At 43.1% G+C, this 18,242-nt stretch overlaps 1 protein-coding gene across 1 annotated transcript in view; it reads right to left on the bottom strand.

Moving 5' to 3' along the window:
• Nucleotides 1-18,242, bottom strand: part of LOC139469720 (cadherin-23-like) — a 94,420-nt gene that overhangs the window by 31,347 nt on the left and 44,831 nt on the right. Inside the window, exons 38-52 of the mRNA XM_071251968.1 lie at nucleotides 17,838-18,020; nucleotides 17,247-17,372; nucleotides 16,176-16,361; nucleotides 15,750-15,872; nucleotides 14,253-14,435; nucleotides 10,830-10,952; nucleotides 9,359-9,544; nucleotides 8,512-8,634; nucleotides 6,713-6,910; nucleotides 5,904-6,026; nucleotides 4,845-5,027; nucleotides 4,004-4,123; nucleotides 2,869-3,057; nucleotides 1,375-1,491; nucleotides 442-627 (exon numbers count right to left, since the gene is read on the bottom strand). Coding sequence (XP_071108069.1) covers nucleotides 442-627; nucleotides 1,375-1,491; nucleotides 2,869-3,057; nucleotides 4,004-4,123; nucleotides 4,845-5,027; nucleotides 5,904-6,026; nucleotides 6,713-6,910; nucleotides 8,512-8,634; nucleotides 9,359-9,544; nucleotides 10,830-10,952; nucleotides 14,253-14,435; nucleotides 15,750-15,872; nucleotides 16,176-16,361; nucleotides 17,247-17,372; nucleotides 17,838-18,020 — 2,349 coding nt within the window. The remainder of the gene's footprint in view (nucleotides 1-441; nucleotides 628-1,374; nucleotides 1,492-2,868; nucleotides 3,058-4,003; nucleotides 4,124-4,844; nucleotides 5,028-5,903; nucleotides 6,027-6,712; nucleotides 6,911-8,511; nucleotides 8,635-9,358; nucleotides 9,545-10,829; nucleotides 10,953-14,252; nucleotides 14,436-15,749; nucleotides 15,873-16,175; nucleotides 16,362-17,246; nucleotides 17,373-17,837; nucleotides 18,021-18,242) is intronic.

Below are 18,242 nucleotides of genomic sequence, written 5' to 3'. Positions count from 1 at the left end.
TCAGAATAATGCAAATTGTTCCATCTCTTATTATTGGGTATATTTGATATCCACTTTGTGCAAAGTATATATTAAGGAGTATAACAATCATTATGGATACACGTTCGATAATTATCATAGTGTATTAAGCCATAACATCAAATACATTGTTCAAGTCTTTGAAAGGCATTTAGAAGTGATACACATAAGGAAGAGAATTTATGGATGTCAACTTCTTTATTATGAGGAACACAAGGTTTCGGAGTATGCTTACTCCTCCCCCGATGAAGAAATAAGCATATACATGTACTCCGAAACGGTGTGTTCCTCATAATAAAGAAGTTGACATCTATAAATTCTCTTCCTTAAAAACATTGTTATTGTGCGAGGGAATGTACACACATAATGTAAGACATTGTTTGAACTGAAGTGTGTGAACAACCTTGTCCATGCGATTCTCACCCTCAGATCGTTGTCTATCGCATATACAGTGAACACTGAGGACTGTACAGCCAGGGTGTCCGGTATAGATATGTTATAAGGCGTGGAGCCAAACTCCGGGTAAATTACATCCGACCGAATGTTCACTGTCAATACTGCAGTCGCCATCTTTGGAAATAGCATCCGATCTACGGCTTTCACAGAGGTCTGAAAATCATCAATAGTAGCCATCATAATTAATAATATATTTGTTTGTTTGTTGATCAACGCCGCACTCAGCAATATCCCAGCTATATAAGGCGGTCTGTCAATGCTAGTCAGACATTCACATCTCCGATACTCCACGCCGTCGGGGCCCGATGGCACGCAATCAATCAAGACACAAGTCTGACACTCCATACATGTGGTCTCCTCTTACGGCTAGCATAGGTTGGTGGGACCAATTCTAACCCGGAATCCCCACAGAGAGAAAATAGGCAGTATACAGAAAAATAATACATTCATTATTATAGAATAAAATAAATTCGACGCCCATTTTGGAAACCTGTTTTTCTTAAGATTCGTGTTTCATGTTAAGAGTTTGCATGTGAAACATGTTCTACACAGTCAGCAATACTACAGCTCTTTGATAGCGCCTGAAGCATGTTGCCAGTGATGTGAGCAACACTATATACTTCCTGGGAGTCTCTTTCCTTCCAAGGATAACCCACATTCTGCAAACACTGACCACACACCCTTACGTATCAGCCGGCTTCGACAAGACATTGTTTTTATTCGGCCCGAATCTCAGTGTGTTTAACCGATAGAGATTTAATGAAACAACTAGCTTTGGAATCGGTTTGTTTACTATAAGTCAGTTTTAATCAAGATCTCGAAAAAAGCGCTTTAAAATGAAATGACGACAGCCACCGCCACGTTCAAAGTGTTACCGTATATGTTTTAAGAAATGCTCACCACGATTTGTGAAATGTTTACGTTCCTGAGAGATTTCGTCAGTATCACAGAGCCGGTTACGGGGTGGATGTAGAGGTAGTCGCTCACGCCGTCTATGCTGTATGTAACGTTGTCCTCCTGACAAATACAGTAAAACATAGTGAGTGAGTGAGTGAATTGGGTTTAACGCCGCTTTTAACAGTATGTGAGTGAGTATGGTTTTACGTCGCTTTTTAGCAGTATTCCAGCAATATCACAGCGGGGACACCCGAAGAGGGCTTCAGACATTTTACCCATGTCGGGAATCGAACCTGGGTCTTCGGCGTGACGAGCGAACGCTTTAAGAACTAGGCTACCCGACCACCCCCGCTTTTGACAGTATTTCACGGCGTGTCAGCTTAATGTGGGAGGAAAGCCCGAAGTCATGCAGGTCTCCGACGTTTACCACTTCTGTAAAACCCACGACCATGGGTATGGTGCTGACAAACCTAGAAACATAATCGGGGCGAACCGGGATTCGAACCCACAATCCTTGGTTGCTGGCGTGCCTAAGGGACGCAACTCTATACAGCGACTTGCGGAGCCTCAGACGACTGGGCAACCCGTGCACCCTGGAGATAACACAGTTACCTTGGAGTAAACACAGTTTCCTTAGAGATAACACAGTTTCCTCAAAGTAAACACAGTTATCTTGGAGTAAAACCCAGACAGATTTAATCTATCCTGCGAGACGAGGTATAAACAGAGTTTTTCAGAATTTTCTTGTATTCTGGGATAATGACTAATTGTTGAATATTTTTAGCAGGTATAATGGCTACTGCTCTGATTCAGCTTTCCTGCACGTTACTTAGTAAGTCACCAGTAGGTAATCCCTGCAAAGACTAGTCACCATAACAGCCCTACTTCAAACTTGCCAGCCCTTGATAACGAGGGCGATTACTAAATAGTAATCTGTTCACCATAACAACATTCACATCCTCCACAAACATAATTCATGAACAATAAAGTAATGAAACAAAAATATGAAACAATACATAAAAATACATGAACAAATAATATGAATAGAATTTAAATTAAATTAAATAAAGTAAAAATATATATGAAACAAATATTAATAAATGAATTTAACATTTATGCACAAGAAGAGTAAATACATTATAAAAACTTATGACGGTGCTGAGATTCTGAAGAACCTAAAACTGCTGTGGTTAAAGTGTTTGTTTGTTTGTTGTTTAACGCCGCACTCAGCAATATTTCAGCTATATGACGACGTTCTGTAAATAATCGGGTCTGGACCACACAATCCAGTGATTGACATCATGAGCATCGATCAACGCAATTAGGATACGATGACATGCATCAACCAAGTCAGCGAGCCTGATCACCCGATCCCGACAGTCGCCTCTTACAACAAGCATAGTCGCCTGTTACGTCAAGCAACGGTTCCTGAAGACCTGTTCTAATCCGGATCTTCACGGGTCTGTGGTCTAAGTAGTGTGTCGTACAGGTACCAACCCTGTCCCAGTCAAAGGTGGAGACGGCAGTGATCTCCTCCCCAATCTGCAGGTCAGGAGAAATGGTGACGTCGTAGGGGGCACTGATGAAACGAGGGGCGTTGCCGTTGATCCTGACGATGATGTTCAGTGTCCCCTGCACTTTCGGCACGGTGGCGGGGCTGTTGCTTTTCCATGCTTTTATTTGAAGCTGTAATAAATGTTCATGCAAGTCTGTAACAATCATCAATGAAAGAACGAATTGATAAAAAACTGCGAATATTGTTTTTTTCAAATTTATGAATATCATATTTCATGATTATTACCCTAATAATCATGAAATATGATACTATCAATGACACATCCCTATTTGTACTTTCCAGGTGTGTCTGCTTCAGCAATATGTATTACTTCCTATTATTATCAGAACATTTACATTCCCGGAACCAAATGATTGTCGGAACACTCGTATAAACTGCCGGGTTGAGGAAACTACACACACATGATTGATGGTGCTTAAAAATGAAACTGACAAGAAACGAATATTCTATGGTGATGTATTAGATACGGGTATCATAGTTGTGTTTTGGACCTTACGTTTGCAGTGTTTCAGCGAACGCCTTGCTACCATTTGCAATTGTTTTGGTCAATTCCAAAATGCAAGAATATATTTTCTTTTGCAGGTCAGTTTAATGTTGAGATTGGTTATCCACGGATCAAGGTGAGGTAAAATGGGGTTTCATGTCGCGTTCAAGATTATTGCACTTATATAGCGACGTGCATGACTGTGTGAGTTTGTGTGTGTCTGTGGCTGCTTGAACTAGTCCGGACTAATGTCCAGTTTACAGTGCTAGTCCACTGAGATACCATTCCACAGTTTATGAATACCCCTCTCAGATACAGTATACGGACTCTGAGCCGGCCAGTCCTTGTTTTATCCCCTTCAGACCGAGCGCCAGGCAGGGTAATAACAAGTACCATCTTTTAACGTCTTTTGGTATGACGCTGCTGGGGATCGAACCCACCGCTCTCCGGGTGTACGCTCTACCACTAGACCACGGAGGCGGTCTCAACGGATCGACCGTTAGTGTACGCTGATGAAGTGACTCGTTGTTCCTGCCAAGGTGAAGACGGACTACCCAAAACACCCCAATTACCGTAAGCGTCTGTGTTTTGATGTCGCGGAGAGACGCTGCAACCATCACGTTGCCGGTGTCGGAGATGTTGAAGTACTGCACGGCGATGATGCCACCCACTACTTCATACTGTACAGATCCCTGCTCATGAAGAAATACACAAGAAACGGTTACATGTAGTTCACCTGAATTAAACATGAAGGCATTGATAATATGTTTGAATTATTCTCATTGCAATAAATCTCAAATAATAAATACATCAACATACACTCATTCGTGACCAACTCGTGTTATTCCGGGAAAAGCCGAATAGGTTACGGAAAGGGGCGAGTGGTGACGAATGACATACACTGTGAATCAATTCGACTAGAAGGAGAGTCACGATGATTCGGCATAATCTAAAAAAAGCGACAATTGTACGATTCCGGCTACATCATAAGCAATCACTATAAAAATTTTAGTAAGATACCAGGTGTTTGCGAAAACATTAGCGTATCCTGCCCCATCGGTGGCACCCGTCACAAACACATGGCAAGGCGAGTCAATTATTCATCTAAAAAACACGGGAACATAAAGTACAATTCAAAATAGGGAATTGCATCGGACATAATTTTTGTCACTGGTGCGTCGCATTTTGAAATACACTCCACACGCCCAATTGCTTCGAGTGTGCATGGGTGCCTAATCTGCCATGCATAGGTTCGAGGCTTTGTCGTGACAGGATCTGATGGTCGTGGGTTCGAATCCTGGTATGTAAGCACCGTATCCGTGCTCATGGGTTTCAGGGGTCTACTTTAAGAACATGTGTCGATGACGTCTAAAATAATATGAGCACAAACAGACCCAAAGTTACACTTCTTACCACACGATTAGGATCAATGGCTTGCACGGTGTAGACAAGCTCCCCGACTGACGTGCTTTCGTTGACCGTGACAGTCGAGGGCAGGTTTACCATGACAATGGGTACATCCCGTTCAATAGTGACGTTGACAACCACCCTGGATGTCCTCGCCACCCGCCTTTGGTCGCTCGCTTCGACCGTGAACTATTCAAAGGAAAATGCATCTTAATAGAATAAAGTGTAAAAGACTCTTTCTTTACCAAGAAATTTCCATCCGAACCACTTTTTGTTTGTTTGTTTGTTGTTTTACGTCGAACTCATCAATATTCCAGCTATATGACGGCGGTCTGTAAATAATCGAGTTTGGACCAGACAATCCAATGATTGACATCATGAACATCGATCCACACACTTGGGATACGATGACATGCATCAACCAAGTCAGCGAGGCTGACCACCCGATACCGTTAGTCGCCTCTGACGACAAGCATAGTCGCCTCTTACGACAAGCATGGGTTGCTGAAGACCTATTCCATCCCGGATTTTTTACGGGTTCCGAACCACTGTGGTAGTTGAAACAATGTATGCTGACTGTCACGTAAACAAAAGACGCCAGGCATTCCAGAGTGTCTTTCTTGTGAGCATATCAGGATACACTTTCATATCTTTAATGGAGATACACTGTATGACCTTTTGAATAAGAAAAGGATACGGTAATGGGGGCATTATGTTAAAGATACAGTGATGATATTCAAGTCTGATAACACAGGAAGAGCAAATTGTTGGAAATGTCTTTGGCACACTGCTGCTACCCACGGTGACACAAAAGTTGGGAGACAGACGATAAATAACTTCATTTCAGACAGACGATAAATAACTTCATTTCAGGAAAATACATGTGCCCAAATGTTTGAGAAATCCAATTAAAAAACGGTTTGCAACAAAAGAAAACAAGAGGTCTCAGTAGAGGTTGGCGCTCCGCCATCATGAAAAGTATTGTAACAGTGCTCATACCATTGGCGTATCTGTGCATTCATTAACCATAACAATCCATAAAATGGAATAAAAATCATGTCTTACAATATATGTGTTGTCTTGATACGTGGCGAGCGACTGTCGAACATAGATGTCGCCGCTGACTGGGTCGATGTTGACGAAGGAGGGGTCGCCGAGGCTGCGAATGATCTGGTACTGAATGGCGTCCTGTGGACAGAGATGCGAGTACATCAATCACGGAGATGACAGGTACACCTTGTATCCGTACACTTCCTCACAAGTAGTTGTCTTCAGATGTTATCTTGTTAACTTGAATCAACGCTTTTTGGACGACCACTGTTAGGACCATAAATGATTCGTTAATCCGAAAATGTGTTAGCCCGGATGAAATACCTGGGACCGCTACCTTCCGGATTAAAGAGTGAGTGAGTATGGTTTTACGCCGTTTTTAGCAATACTCCAGCAATAACACGACGGGGGACGCCAGAAATGGGTTTCATACATTGTACCCATGTCGGGAATCGAACCCGGGTCTTCGGTGTGACGAGCGAACGCTTTAACCACAAGGATACCCGACCGCTCCCCGGAATAAAGAGGTTTCATTCTGTATTCAATATTCATATTGGGGGATGGCTTGCATATTTGTCTTAGGCTGTGCAGAGTTGCGTCCCTTGTTGCGCCAGAAACCTATGTTCATGGGTTCGAATCCCTGTACGACCTGATTATGTTTCAAGGTTTGTCACAAAATAGTCGTAGGTTTCACAAAAGTTGTAAACGTCAAATACTATCAGAATTTCGGACATCCTCCCATCAAGCTGACACGCTGTGATACAACTGAAATATAATTCCAAACGGTTAAACCCAGTTCACCAACTCATTCATGTTCAACTTACCCCGTCAGCGTCCGAGGCGGTGACACGGAGGATGGAAAAGCCACAGTCAACGTACTCGTACACGGTGACAGCGTAGTCGGAAAGGCTGAAGACTGGGGCGTTAGTGTTGTCATTGGCCTGGGTATTGGAGATTCTGACAGCGGCCACTGTAGTCGCAGTATTTCCCGGGTACGTTGAGTCATAGGCCGTCACCTCCACCTGTTGATGAAATACAGGAACGTGAAAGGTTCAGACTGAATCATTTTTGTAAAAATATATGCGGAAAGGACTTAACGGCTAGGATACATTTGTGCTGTGACATCATTTGACGTCAACTTTCGTGAAAATGTGCTGACAGCAGAACAAATGTTTTTTTCTCTTGCTCTTTCTTAATGTAATCAAAAACCTATCTTAAAATAAAAATAAAAACATTTTTAAAAATTTCAGTATACACGTTGATTAATCAGACAGTTTGCCTAAAAACTATTGCTACATAAATAATATTATAAAACATATTTCAAGTCTGAAAATGGGACTTTGCAAAAACATGAGTCCAAATTTTCGATGCCGTGTATTGCTTTAATAAGTGAACCTTGTGCATTGTGGTTCTGTGTTTGTAGGATATCGTATTTGTAAAATATTAAAAGTCAAAAAGTGAATTTTCACCCATTAGGTCCTTCTCTCATGGTTGGTCACTCATACACTGATGAGGACGCTAGTCTTTTGATAGAGCCAGTTTCTACACATACGATCAATTTTACGCTTGCCGTTCCTCGCTCAGTGAGATGGTCGTGGGTTAGAATCCCACATTTATCCCGACTGGGTATAAAAAAATACTAGTCATGGTTATTGGCTTCATCACAGAAGGAAACAACTTGATGTCTATAACTTTCTTGTCTCTATAGGACCGCCTCCGTGGTCTGAAACCTTCTGATGAACACCATCTTAGCGAAATACTTCAGGACCGCCTCCGTGGTACGGTGGGTAAAGCGTCTGCCTTGAGAGCGGAAGGTAGGTGGTTTGATCCTCGGCCGCTTCATACCAAAAGACGTTATAAATGGTACTTGATGTTACCTTGCCTGTCACTATACAAGATGACACGCCGTGATATACCTCAAAATAACGTTGAAGACAGCGTTACACCAATCCACTATTTATTCCTCACTTTTATTTAGTCAAAGCCAGCAGAGACACAATATTTCAACGGACCGATATATTTAAAAATCATTTTTACCTGTTTAGGGTGAAGTAATTTTGATTTTAACATACGCATGTCTTTAGCGTCTACATGTAGTCTGTAATATTTTGAAACATTCTTTTAAACTAAATCTAGATACGTAAATATTCAGACAATAAGCGGAAGATGACATTGAATTAACAAAAGGCATTGGTACGGCATTTTATTTATAGATTTAGTTACATAATGTTTTTGAGAGATTTTGACTAAACTGAATGAATGAGTATGTTTTTACGCCGCTTTTAGAAATATTCCAGCACTATAAGGGCGGGGAACACCAGAAATGGGCTTCACACATTGTACCCATGTCGGGAATCGAACCTGGTCTTCGGTGTGACGAGCGAACGCTTTAACCACTAGGCTACCCGACCGGCCGTGTGTACTTGCACTTGCCGGAAGTATGGCTTAAAGGTTTCGATTTTGTTATACTAGATACGGGCTCTTGGTAATGTTTCAAAATGTGTAACAGTTTGCTTTAACAAAACTAAACATTAAAGTAACCGAGCTTTCGACATTGTTCCAAAGAGTTCGTAGAAGCATTATTATTATTATTATCATTATTATTATTGAAACGTGTACGCACATCAAACCTCTCCACATTGGTGAGTGTTAGGCGTCTCCTGGTGTACACCCTTCCTGTGTCAGCGTCGATCCCAAAATAGGCCTTTGCCAAACTGTCTTCTTTTATTTTGTATTTCATAGCTCCCTGAAGTCAGAAAAACATGTGTATCAGTTTGAAATAAATGTTACAGACAATTGTTTCATTTGTAAAACACAGTTGCCCTCGAAGCAACAGAAGAAAAAGCTGAGACATGGTGCATGGTAACAGACATCTGAGGAAAAGAAACAGTTAAACTGGGGAAAACAAAAAGTAAGCTAGGGGATACGACATAGTGAACATATATTAAAAACACCACGAGGAATAGAAAATAGGTTACCGTGGACATAAAAATGCAGGGCACAGGCGGATCCAGGGCGGTCCAGCCCCACCCCTCCTTTTGAAAACCAAATGTGGTATGTTGTTGGCAGTAAATTTGACTGAGAGAAAAGTTTGATATTTTGGACCCCTCCCTTTTAAAAAAGCTGTTTTACCCATGCTAGAGTCATTTTCATGACGCCAGTGGAGACAGGACAATGAGGACAGAAGGACAATAAGAACAGAAGGACATGAAGACAGAAGGACAATAAGAACAGAAGAACATGAGGACAATAAGGACAGAAGGACATGAGGACAGAAGGGGACCCCCACAGGGAAAGATACATGGGTAAAAACATCCTGAGGGCAAACTAACAGTAACCATGGAGATGGGATGTGTATCCTGAACACATGGATCGCGAAGGCTACCCCTACTATTATGACACACTGGTATAGTGTATCATAGATTTGGTAGTATATTTATTATCAATAAATTTAGTACTTATAATCTCACCAAGAGATCGTCGTCAATCGCAGTGACGGTCATGACGGTGGTGTTGACGGCGACAGTGTCCAGGAGGTTGGTGGAGAAAGGCGCGTTGATGAAGCGTGCGGTAGATGAGTCTCTGTGTAACAGCACCCTCACAGAAACATCCGTGTATTTCTGTGGCACTCCGTTGTCAGACATCCTAACCACCACCTGTAACAAAACAAGGTGAGGTGAGGTGAAATGGGATTCGACGTCGCGTCCAAGATTATTGCACGAATATAGCGACGTGCATGCATACGTCTGTGTGTGCCTGTGTGTGTGTGTGTGCCTGTGTGTGTGTGTGTGCCTGAGTGTGTGTGTGTGCTTGTACTAGTCCGGTCTAATGCCGATATAATAGTGTTAGCCCACTGAGATACCATGCGCAGTTTGACATGAATATCCACTCAGACACATTATATCGAGCCGACCAGTCTTTGTTTTAACCCCTTAATACCTAGCGCCAGGCAGGGTAACAACAAATACCATCTTTTAACGTCTTTTGGTATGACGCGGCCGGAGACCGTACTATGGAACTTCCGATCTCCGAGTGGCCGCTCTACCACTCAACCACAGAGGCGGTCTGTAACAAAACAAACCCATAACTGTACTCTAATGAATACTTTCAGTTTATTTAGTGCATCGCTGCTACATACACCTGTGTTGAGTGATGTAGGAGTGAGTGAGTGAGTGAGTGAGGTTTTACGCCGCTTTTAGCAATATTTCAGCAATATCACGGCGGGGGACACCAGAAATGGGCTTCACACATTGTACCAATGTCGGGATTCGAACCCGGGTCTTCGGCGTGACGAGCGAACGCTTTAACCACTAGGCTACCCGACCGCCCCTGATGTAGGAGGAAGCCCACGAGCAGGGGTATAGTGCTGACAAACCTAAAAACATACTCAGGACGAACCTATCACGAAAGGTTTCTTGCATGTCTAAGGGACGCAACTCTGCACAGCGTATACTAACGCCGTAGGCGACATGCCCACCCGTGCTTCCTGAATCTGATACCAATCGTGAACCTCTTGCTCAAAACGATCCTGCCGCTGCAACTATGCGAGTCTTAATATTCGTAATGCTAAGGGATCACTGGAGGCCCAGTGGCTATAGGCCTCGGCATGAGTTGTGCAGAGTTGCGTTCCTTGATCGTGCCAGGATACGCTGATCAACTCGTACATTCTTACATGTTCACCTCCGCTGTAACGTACAACTGAACGCTGACACACTCCTCACTCACTCAGTGCTAAGGTCACCGGGTGCAAGTCCACATACCCACAAATTGCATGTTAACCAAAGATTGGTTGCATGTTATTTGTTTCACTGTAATATCTTAATTAAATTGTTATTCCAAAGAGTGGTTAATATCGACAATAATTTCTACTCTTTCACGAAAATCGTCTGAACAAATACTCATTCCTTGTTTTGATGAATAAGGCTGTCAACATCGCCTTACCGTAGAGGGGACCAACGATGACGTGAGATCGCTCCCCACTGTCAAGACTCCTGTCCTGTCGTCTATTTTGAAGAACTCTTGAGTTACATTGTCACCTCGGACTATCTCGTACGATATGGTATCCTGTAAAAGACATTACATTCAGAAGGAGACAAAAAAGAACGAACAAAGGATAACTCAAGCCCCCAAACACCATATAAACTTTACCCATACATGCTTAAATACCTTTACCATGCATGCTTAAACACCTTTACCAAACATACTTAAACACCTTTACATTACATGCTTAAACACCTTTACCAAACATGCTTAAACACCTTTACCAAACATGCTTAAACACCTTTACCATACATGCTTAAACACCTTTACATTACATGCTTAAACACCTTTACCAAACATACTTAAACACCTTTACATTACATGCTTAAACACCTTTACTATACATGCTTAAACACCTTTACCATACACTCACTCCATACATTACTTACATACACTACAAGTCTGGCCAGCCAGGAGAGACACATTCTCCCCGTCCATGGTACACATTACTGACACACACAACAGGGAATAATCCAGGCACTCTTACCCCGTCCGTGGTACACATTACTGACACACACAACAGGGAATAATCCAGGCACTCTTACCCCGTCCATGGTACACATTACTAACACACACAGGGAATAAGCAAGACACACTTACCCCGTCCGTGGTACACATTACTGACACACACAACAGGGAATAATCCAGGCACTCTTACCCCGTCCATGGTACACATTACTGACACACACAACAGGGAATAAGCCAGACACACTTACCCCGTCCATGGTACACATTACTGACACACACAACAGGGAATAATCCAGGCACACTTACCCCGTCCGTGGTACACATTACTAACACACACAGGGAATAATCCAGGCACTCTTACCCCGTCCATGGTACACCTTACTGACACACACAACAGGGAATAAGCCAGGCACTCTTACCCCGTCCATGGTACACATTACTGACACACACAGGGAATAAGCCAGACACTCTTACCCCGTCCGTGGTACACATTACTGACACACACAGGGAATAAGCCAGGCACTCTTACCCCGTCCGTGGTACACATTACTGACACACACAGGGAATAAGCCAGACACTCTTACCCCGTCCATGGTACACATTACTGACACACACAGGGAATAAGCCAGGCACTCTTACCCCGTCCGTGGTACATTACTGACACACACAGGGAATAAGCCAGACACTCTTACCCCGTCCATGGTACACATTACTTACACACACACAGGGAATAAGCCAGGAACTCTTACCCCGTCCATGGTACACATTACTAACACACACAACAGGGAATAATCCAGGCACACTTACCCCGTCCATGGTACACATTACTAACACACACACAGGGAATAAGCCAGACACACTTACCCCGTCCATGGTACACATTACTAACACACACAGGGAATAAGCCAGGCACTCTTACCCCGTCCATGGTACACATTACTAACACACACAACAGGGAATAAGCCAGACACACTTACCCCGTCCATAATACACATTACTGACACACACAGGGAATAAGCCAGACACACTTACCCCGTCCGTGGTACACATTACTAACACACACAGGGAATAATCCAGGCACTCTTACCCCGTCCATGGTACACATTACTAACACACACAACAGGGAATAATCCAGGCACTCTTACCCCGTCCATGGTACACATTACTAACACACACAGGGAATAAGCCAGACACACTTACCCCGTCCGTGGTACACATTACTGACACACACAACAGGGAATAATCCAGGCACTCTTACCCCGTCCATGGTACACATTACTAACACACACAGGGAATAAGCCAGACACACTTACCCCGTCCATGGTACACATTACTGACACACACACAGGGAATAAGCCAGACACACTTACCCCGTCCATGGTACACATTACTGACACACACACAGGGAATAAGCCAGACACACTTACCCCGTCCATGGTACACATTACTGACACACACAACAGGGAATAAGCCAGACACACTTACCCCGTCCATGGTACACATTACTGACACACACACAGGGAATAAGCCAGACACACTTACCCCGTCCATGGTACACATTACTGACACACACACAGGGAATAAGCCAGACACACTTACCCCGTCCGTGGTACACATTACTGACACACACAACAGGGAATAATCCAGACACACTTACCCCGTCCATGGTACACATTACTGACACACACACAGGGAATAAGCCAGACACACTTACCCCGTCCATGGTACACATTACTGACACACACAGGGAATAAGCCAGACACACTTACCCCGTCCATGGTACACATTACTGACACACACAACAGGGAATAATCCAGACACACTTACCCCGTCCATGGTACACATTACTGACACACACAGGGAATAAGCCAGACACACTTACCCTGTCCGTGGTACACATTACTGACACACACAACAGGGAATAAGCCAGACACACTTACCCCGTCCATGGTACACATTACTAACACACACACAGGGAATAAGCCAGACACACTTACCCCGTCCGTGGTACACATTACTGACACACACAACAGGGAATAAGCCAGACACTCTTACCCCGTCCATGGTACACATTACTGACACACACAACAGGGAATAAGCCAGACACTCTTACCCCGTCCGTGGTACACATTACTAACACACACAGGGAATAATCCAGGCACTCTTACCCCGTCCATGGTACACATTACTGACACACACAACAGGGAATAAGCCAGGCACTCTTACCCCGTCCGTGGTACACATTACTAACACACACAGGGAATAATCCAGGCACTCTTACCCCGTCCGTGGTACACATTACTGACACACACAACAGGGAATAAGCCAGGCACACTTACCCCGTCCATGGTACACATTACTGACACACACAACAGGGAATAAGCCAGACACTCTTACCCCGTCCGTGGTACACATTACTGACACACACAACAGGGAATAAGCCAGACACTCTTACCCCGTCCGTGGTACACATTACTGACACACACAACAGGGAATAAGCCAGGCACACTTACCCCGTCCATGGTACACATTACTGACACACACAACAGGGAATAATCCAGGCACTCTTACCCCGTCCATGGTACACATTACTAACACACACAACAGGGAATAAGCCAGACACACTTACCCCGTCCATGGTACACATTACTGACACACACAACGGGGAATAATCCAGACACACTTACCCCGTCCGTGGTACACATTACTAACACACACAGGGAATAATCAAGGCACACTACCCCGTCCATGGTACACATTACTAACACACACAACAGGGAATAAGCAAGGCACACTACCCCGTCCATGGTACACATTACTGACATACACTACAGGGAATAAGCCAGGCACTCTTACCCCGTCCACATCAGTGCCGGTAACGGTGAGCAGGGATGTCCCAGGCGGGGTGTTCTCCGGGATGCTGGTGGTGTAGGAGGTCTGCGACGAGATGGGCGTGTTGGCATTCCGTACTACTGAGACTAACACTGTTGTTGTTGCAGCATTGGCAGGATAGGCCGAATCGTATGCTTTGATCTGAATCTGAAAGAAATGGCATATCGTAGATATACAGAACCCATGCCTAGCCAGTACATATGCAGAATCGTATGCTTTGATCCTAATGTGAAAGAAATGACATATCGTAGAGATACAGTTAATGTACAGAACCCATGCCTGGCATGAATCGTATGATTTGATCCTAATCTGAAAGAAATGACATATCGTAAAGATACAGTTAATATACAGAACCCATGCCTGGCCAGTACATATGCAGAATCGTATGCTTTGATCTGAATCTGAGAGTATCATGACATTTTGTAGAGATACACTTAATATACAGAATCTATGCCTTTACAGTACACATACAGAACCGTATGGTTTTATCCTAATCTGGAAGTATGACATATTGTGAGATACACTTAACATACAGAATCGTATGCTTTTAACCTAATCCCCCACCTCCAAAATGGCTCCACTGTGGCAACCACTGGTCTACTGATAACGACTCACCCAGGTGTGGTTTGAGCTGAAGGAAGAGATAAGAGTAAGAGTGATTGAGTATGGTTTTACGCCGCTTTTAGCAATATTCCAGCAATATCACAGCGGGGTCACCAGAAATGGGCTTCACATATTGTACCCATGTCGGGAATCGAACCCGGGTCTTCGGCGTGACGAGCGAACGCTTTAACCACTAGGCTACCCGACCGCCCACGTTAAGAGTAGGGAGGTGCTAGGTGAGGAGAGGAGAAAATAAATCAAGTGCACAAATCTTAAATCTGAAACTGCAGTCACTGCCACTTGTGTCGTCGGTCCAGGCACAATGACATGTAGCAGTAGCTCACGGAGAGTTTATTGGGGTATTTCCGTGGGTGACATGCCTTTTTGTGCAAGCACTTTTCTCCATTTCTCGCAGTTTCTCTCATCCCTGTCTAATTCTCAAGGTGACTGCTCGAAAACAGATTTATTTATCTGTCAGTAACATGGTGTTGTGCTTCCCAAGACGTGATATTCTTCATACGTGTTGAATGCGCGTTAGAGGTCTTCAGCAACCCATGCTTGTCGTATGAGGCTCACCGATTTTGGTTGATGTCATCGTATCCCAATTGCGAAGATCGATGCTCATGGTATCAATCACTAGATTATTTGGTCCAGATTCGATTATTTACAAGCCGCCATCTTATAGCATGAATATTGTTTATTGGGTCGTTAAACAACAAAATAAACCAGTACACATAGGAATATCTTTAAGGTCGAGTGTCGACAAAATATCAGTTGCAGTGGATTTCAACTCACTGAAGAAGTGATAAGATTTAGACAGAGGCGCTACAATGGCCTACTTGCGTCGATAACACTCACTGTATATAAGATGGAGTTATCCATCTTGAGATCAGTCCTGAGAACAATCTGACCAGTATCAGCTGAGACACGGAAGAACAGCATCGCCGCCTCGTCGCCCGTCAGATCATATTGTATTTCACCCTGAAGACAGTCGTGTTCGGATGAGCAAGTTAAATAGTACTGGTCATATTGAACAAATGAACAAAATGTATCATTTTTTTATAAAAAAATATCTTGAAACATTTTTGTTGTAAAAAGATTAACGCGAAACTACTGGGGTTATTAAATGTGTGATGTAAAAAGATAAACGCGAAACTACTGTTTTTTTAAAAAATGTGTGATGTAAAACGATTAACGCGAAACTACTACAGTCCTATAACATGGGATTCTCCCTAAGTGATAAGATAACATAGTTGTCGCTGGTGATGATAAGCCTGTTCTTGCCTGTAAATCGTTGTCGGCTGCAGAAACATTGATGAGACTGCTGTTAACTGGTGACGATTCTGACACAGTCACTCTATACTGGGTGTTTGTGAATCTAGGGGACTGGGTGTCCCGTCGGACATTGATGGTGGCAGTGGCGATCGCCCTTTTCTCAACATCTCTCTGGTCTCGGGCAGTTAGTGGAAGCTGGAATGATAGCAAGTCTCTTACATTCGTATATGTAATTTATTATTCACGTACATGTATAGATGATTTAACATCAGCGAGTAACTAAACCGCGCTCAACCGTATTACAAATACATAATGCAAATGCTATTTTGACGTCATCTTTATGACGTCACACCAATACTAATGCCACATAGCATCACTGTTGATGCCCCGTTTACGTGAGGCTACCTTAACGACACGGTTTATAATGGACTACATATAGAGATTATTACAATCGTAACAAACAAAACTGGTTATTAGTAATATTTTAACATTACCATATTCAGACTTTTCATGTAACCTGAGCGCTTTTGGTGATTTGGGGAAAGTATCATCGGGTTATATGAACACTGTGAATATGGTATGGTACCCAATACCAGTTTTGTTTTTATCACAGAGACCGTAAATGTTTGAAATGTAAACATATTCAGCAAATAAATGATGACCGATTTATTCTTCCAGCAATGAACAAGTGTCATTAATAACGATAACTATACGTAAATATACTGTACGTGGAGATCAACATAGGAAGGGAAGTAATTCTTGTCATTCAAATAAAGGAAGGGAAGTAACTCTTGTCATTCAAATAAAGGAAGGGAAGTAACTCTTGTCATTCAAATAAAGGAAGGGAAGTAACTCTTGTCATTCAAATAAAGGAAGGGAAGTAACTCTTGTCATTCAAATAAAGGAAGGGAAGTAACTCATGTCATTCAAATAATCTCTCCAAGCAGCACGAGCACGTTCTATCATTCATTTTCATTTCATAAATTTCGCAGAAAATCGGTATATGCTTCTCAGTCATATCTATATGTACACGTTACTTATAACTATCAACATGTAAGTACAATATCAAGTTGCACGCACCAAATAAACCTGACGTCCGGTTGTGTCGGCGGTCAGGGAAGTCCGAAGGCTAATGGTGCCGGTGTCCACGTCGATTCGGAAAAGGTCTGTGTTCGATCCTCTGCCAAATTCATACCTTATGCTGTCCTGTTGTAATAGACGATAACGCATTGTAAGATTCGGATTCGGATTTGGAAATTCGGATTAAATGGGATATAAGAATCTATATATGAAGGATTTTTTGGCTACATTAATTGTTTGAAGTGAATTACAGAATCCTTATTTGATCATCTCAGGGCGTGTGCGGTAACTGGTCCTTGGTAACGGTTGATTGACTTCCGCTGTGCTTCACATGACATGAGTGCAGTTTTTATGCTAATATTTCAGCGGTATCTTTATCAAATAAGATCAATATAATATAAATATTTCCAAAATATCCATAGAAGTTGGTAATGTATGAAAATCAAGAAAGGATTGTGCTTACAAATTGTCCCACTGTATGTATGAATCTGATGATGAACAAAATTGGATCGGGGACACTTGAATGCTTCCTTGTTAATAATGGTTGGGTGTTATCACTTTAAAGAGATATTAGTCAAATGATCATCTTACGCCGTCGTTGTCCACGGCCGTGGTGTTCAAGATGTCGGTGCCGGCAGCGGTGCTGTCCGTAATGGTTACACTGTATGTAGATGACGACCAGACTGGACCATTGGGGTTTCTGATGACGTTGACCTGCACTGTCCCCGTGGTGACCGCCGTGGGGGCTGCTGTGTCGAACACTGACACCTGGATCTGTTGTGGGGTGAGTGAGTGAGTTTTGATTTTAACGCCACTTTGGTCAGTGTATGTTTTATCGCAGCGTGTCACCCTCTACGGGATCGTGGAATTAACCACAATGGTGAAAGCAACGAGTATGGACGTGGAGCTGACCGACCAAGGATCATTGACCTGAGGTCATAATTCAAACCCCCCGTTAGTAGATCCTCATGACTAAAGGGGAACAATTCTGCATAG

This window comes from Haliotis cracherodii, unplaced genomic scaffold (assembly GCF_022045235.1).
Source record: "Haliotis cracherodii isolate W230 unplaced genomic scaffold, xgHalCrac1.p SCAF_2, whole genome shotgun sequence".
In the NCBI taxonomy this organism is placed as follows: Eukaryota; Metazoa; Mollusca; class Gastropoda; order Lepetellida; family Haliotidae; genus Haliotis; species Haliotis cracherodii.
The sequence above is the reverse complement of the archived record's forward strand: the minus strand, read 5'-3'. Positions and strand labels throughout refer to the sequence as shown.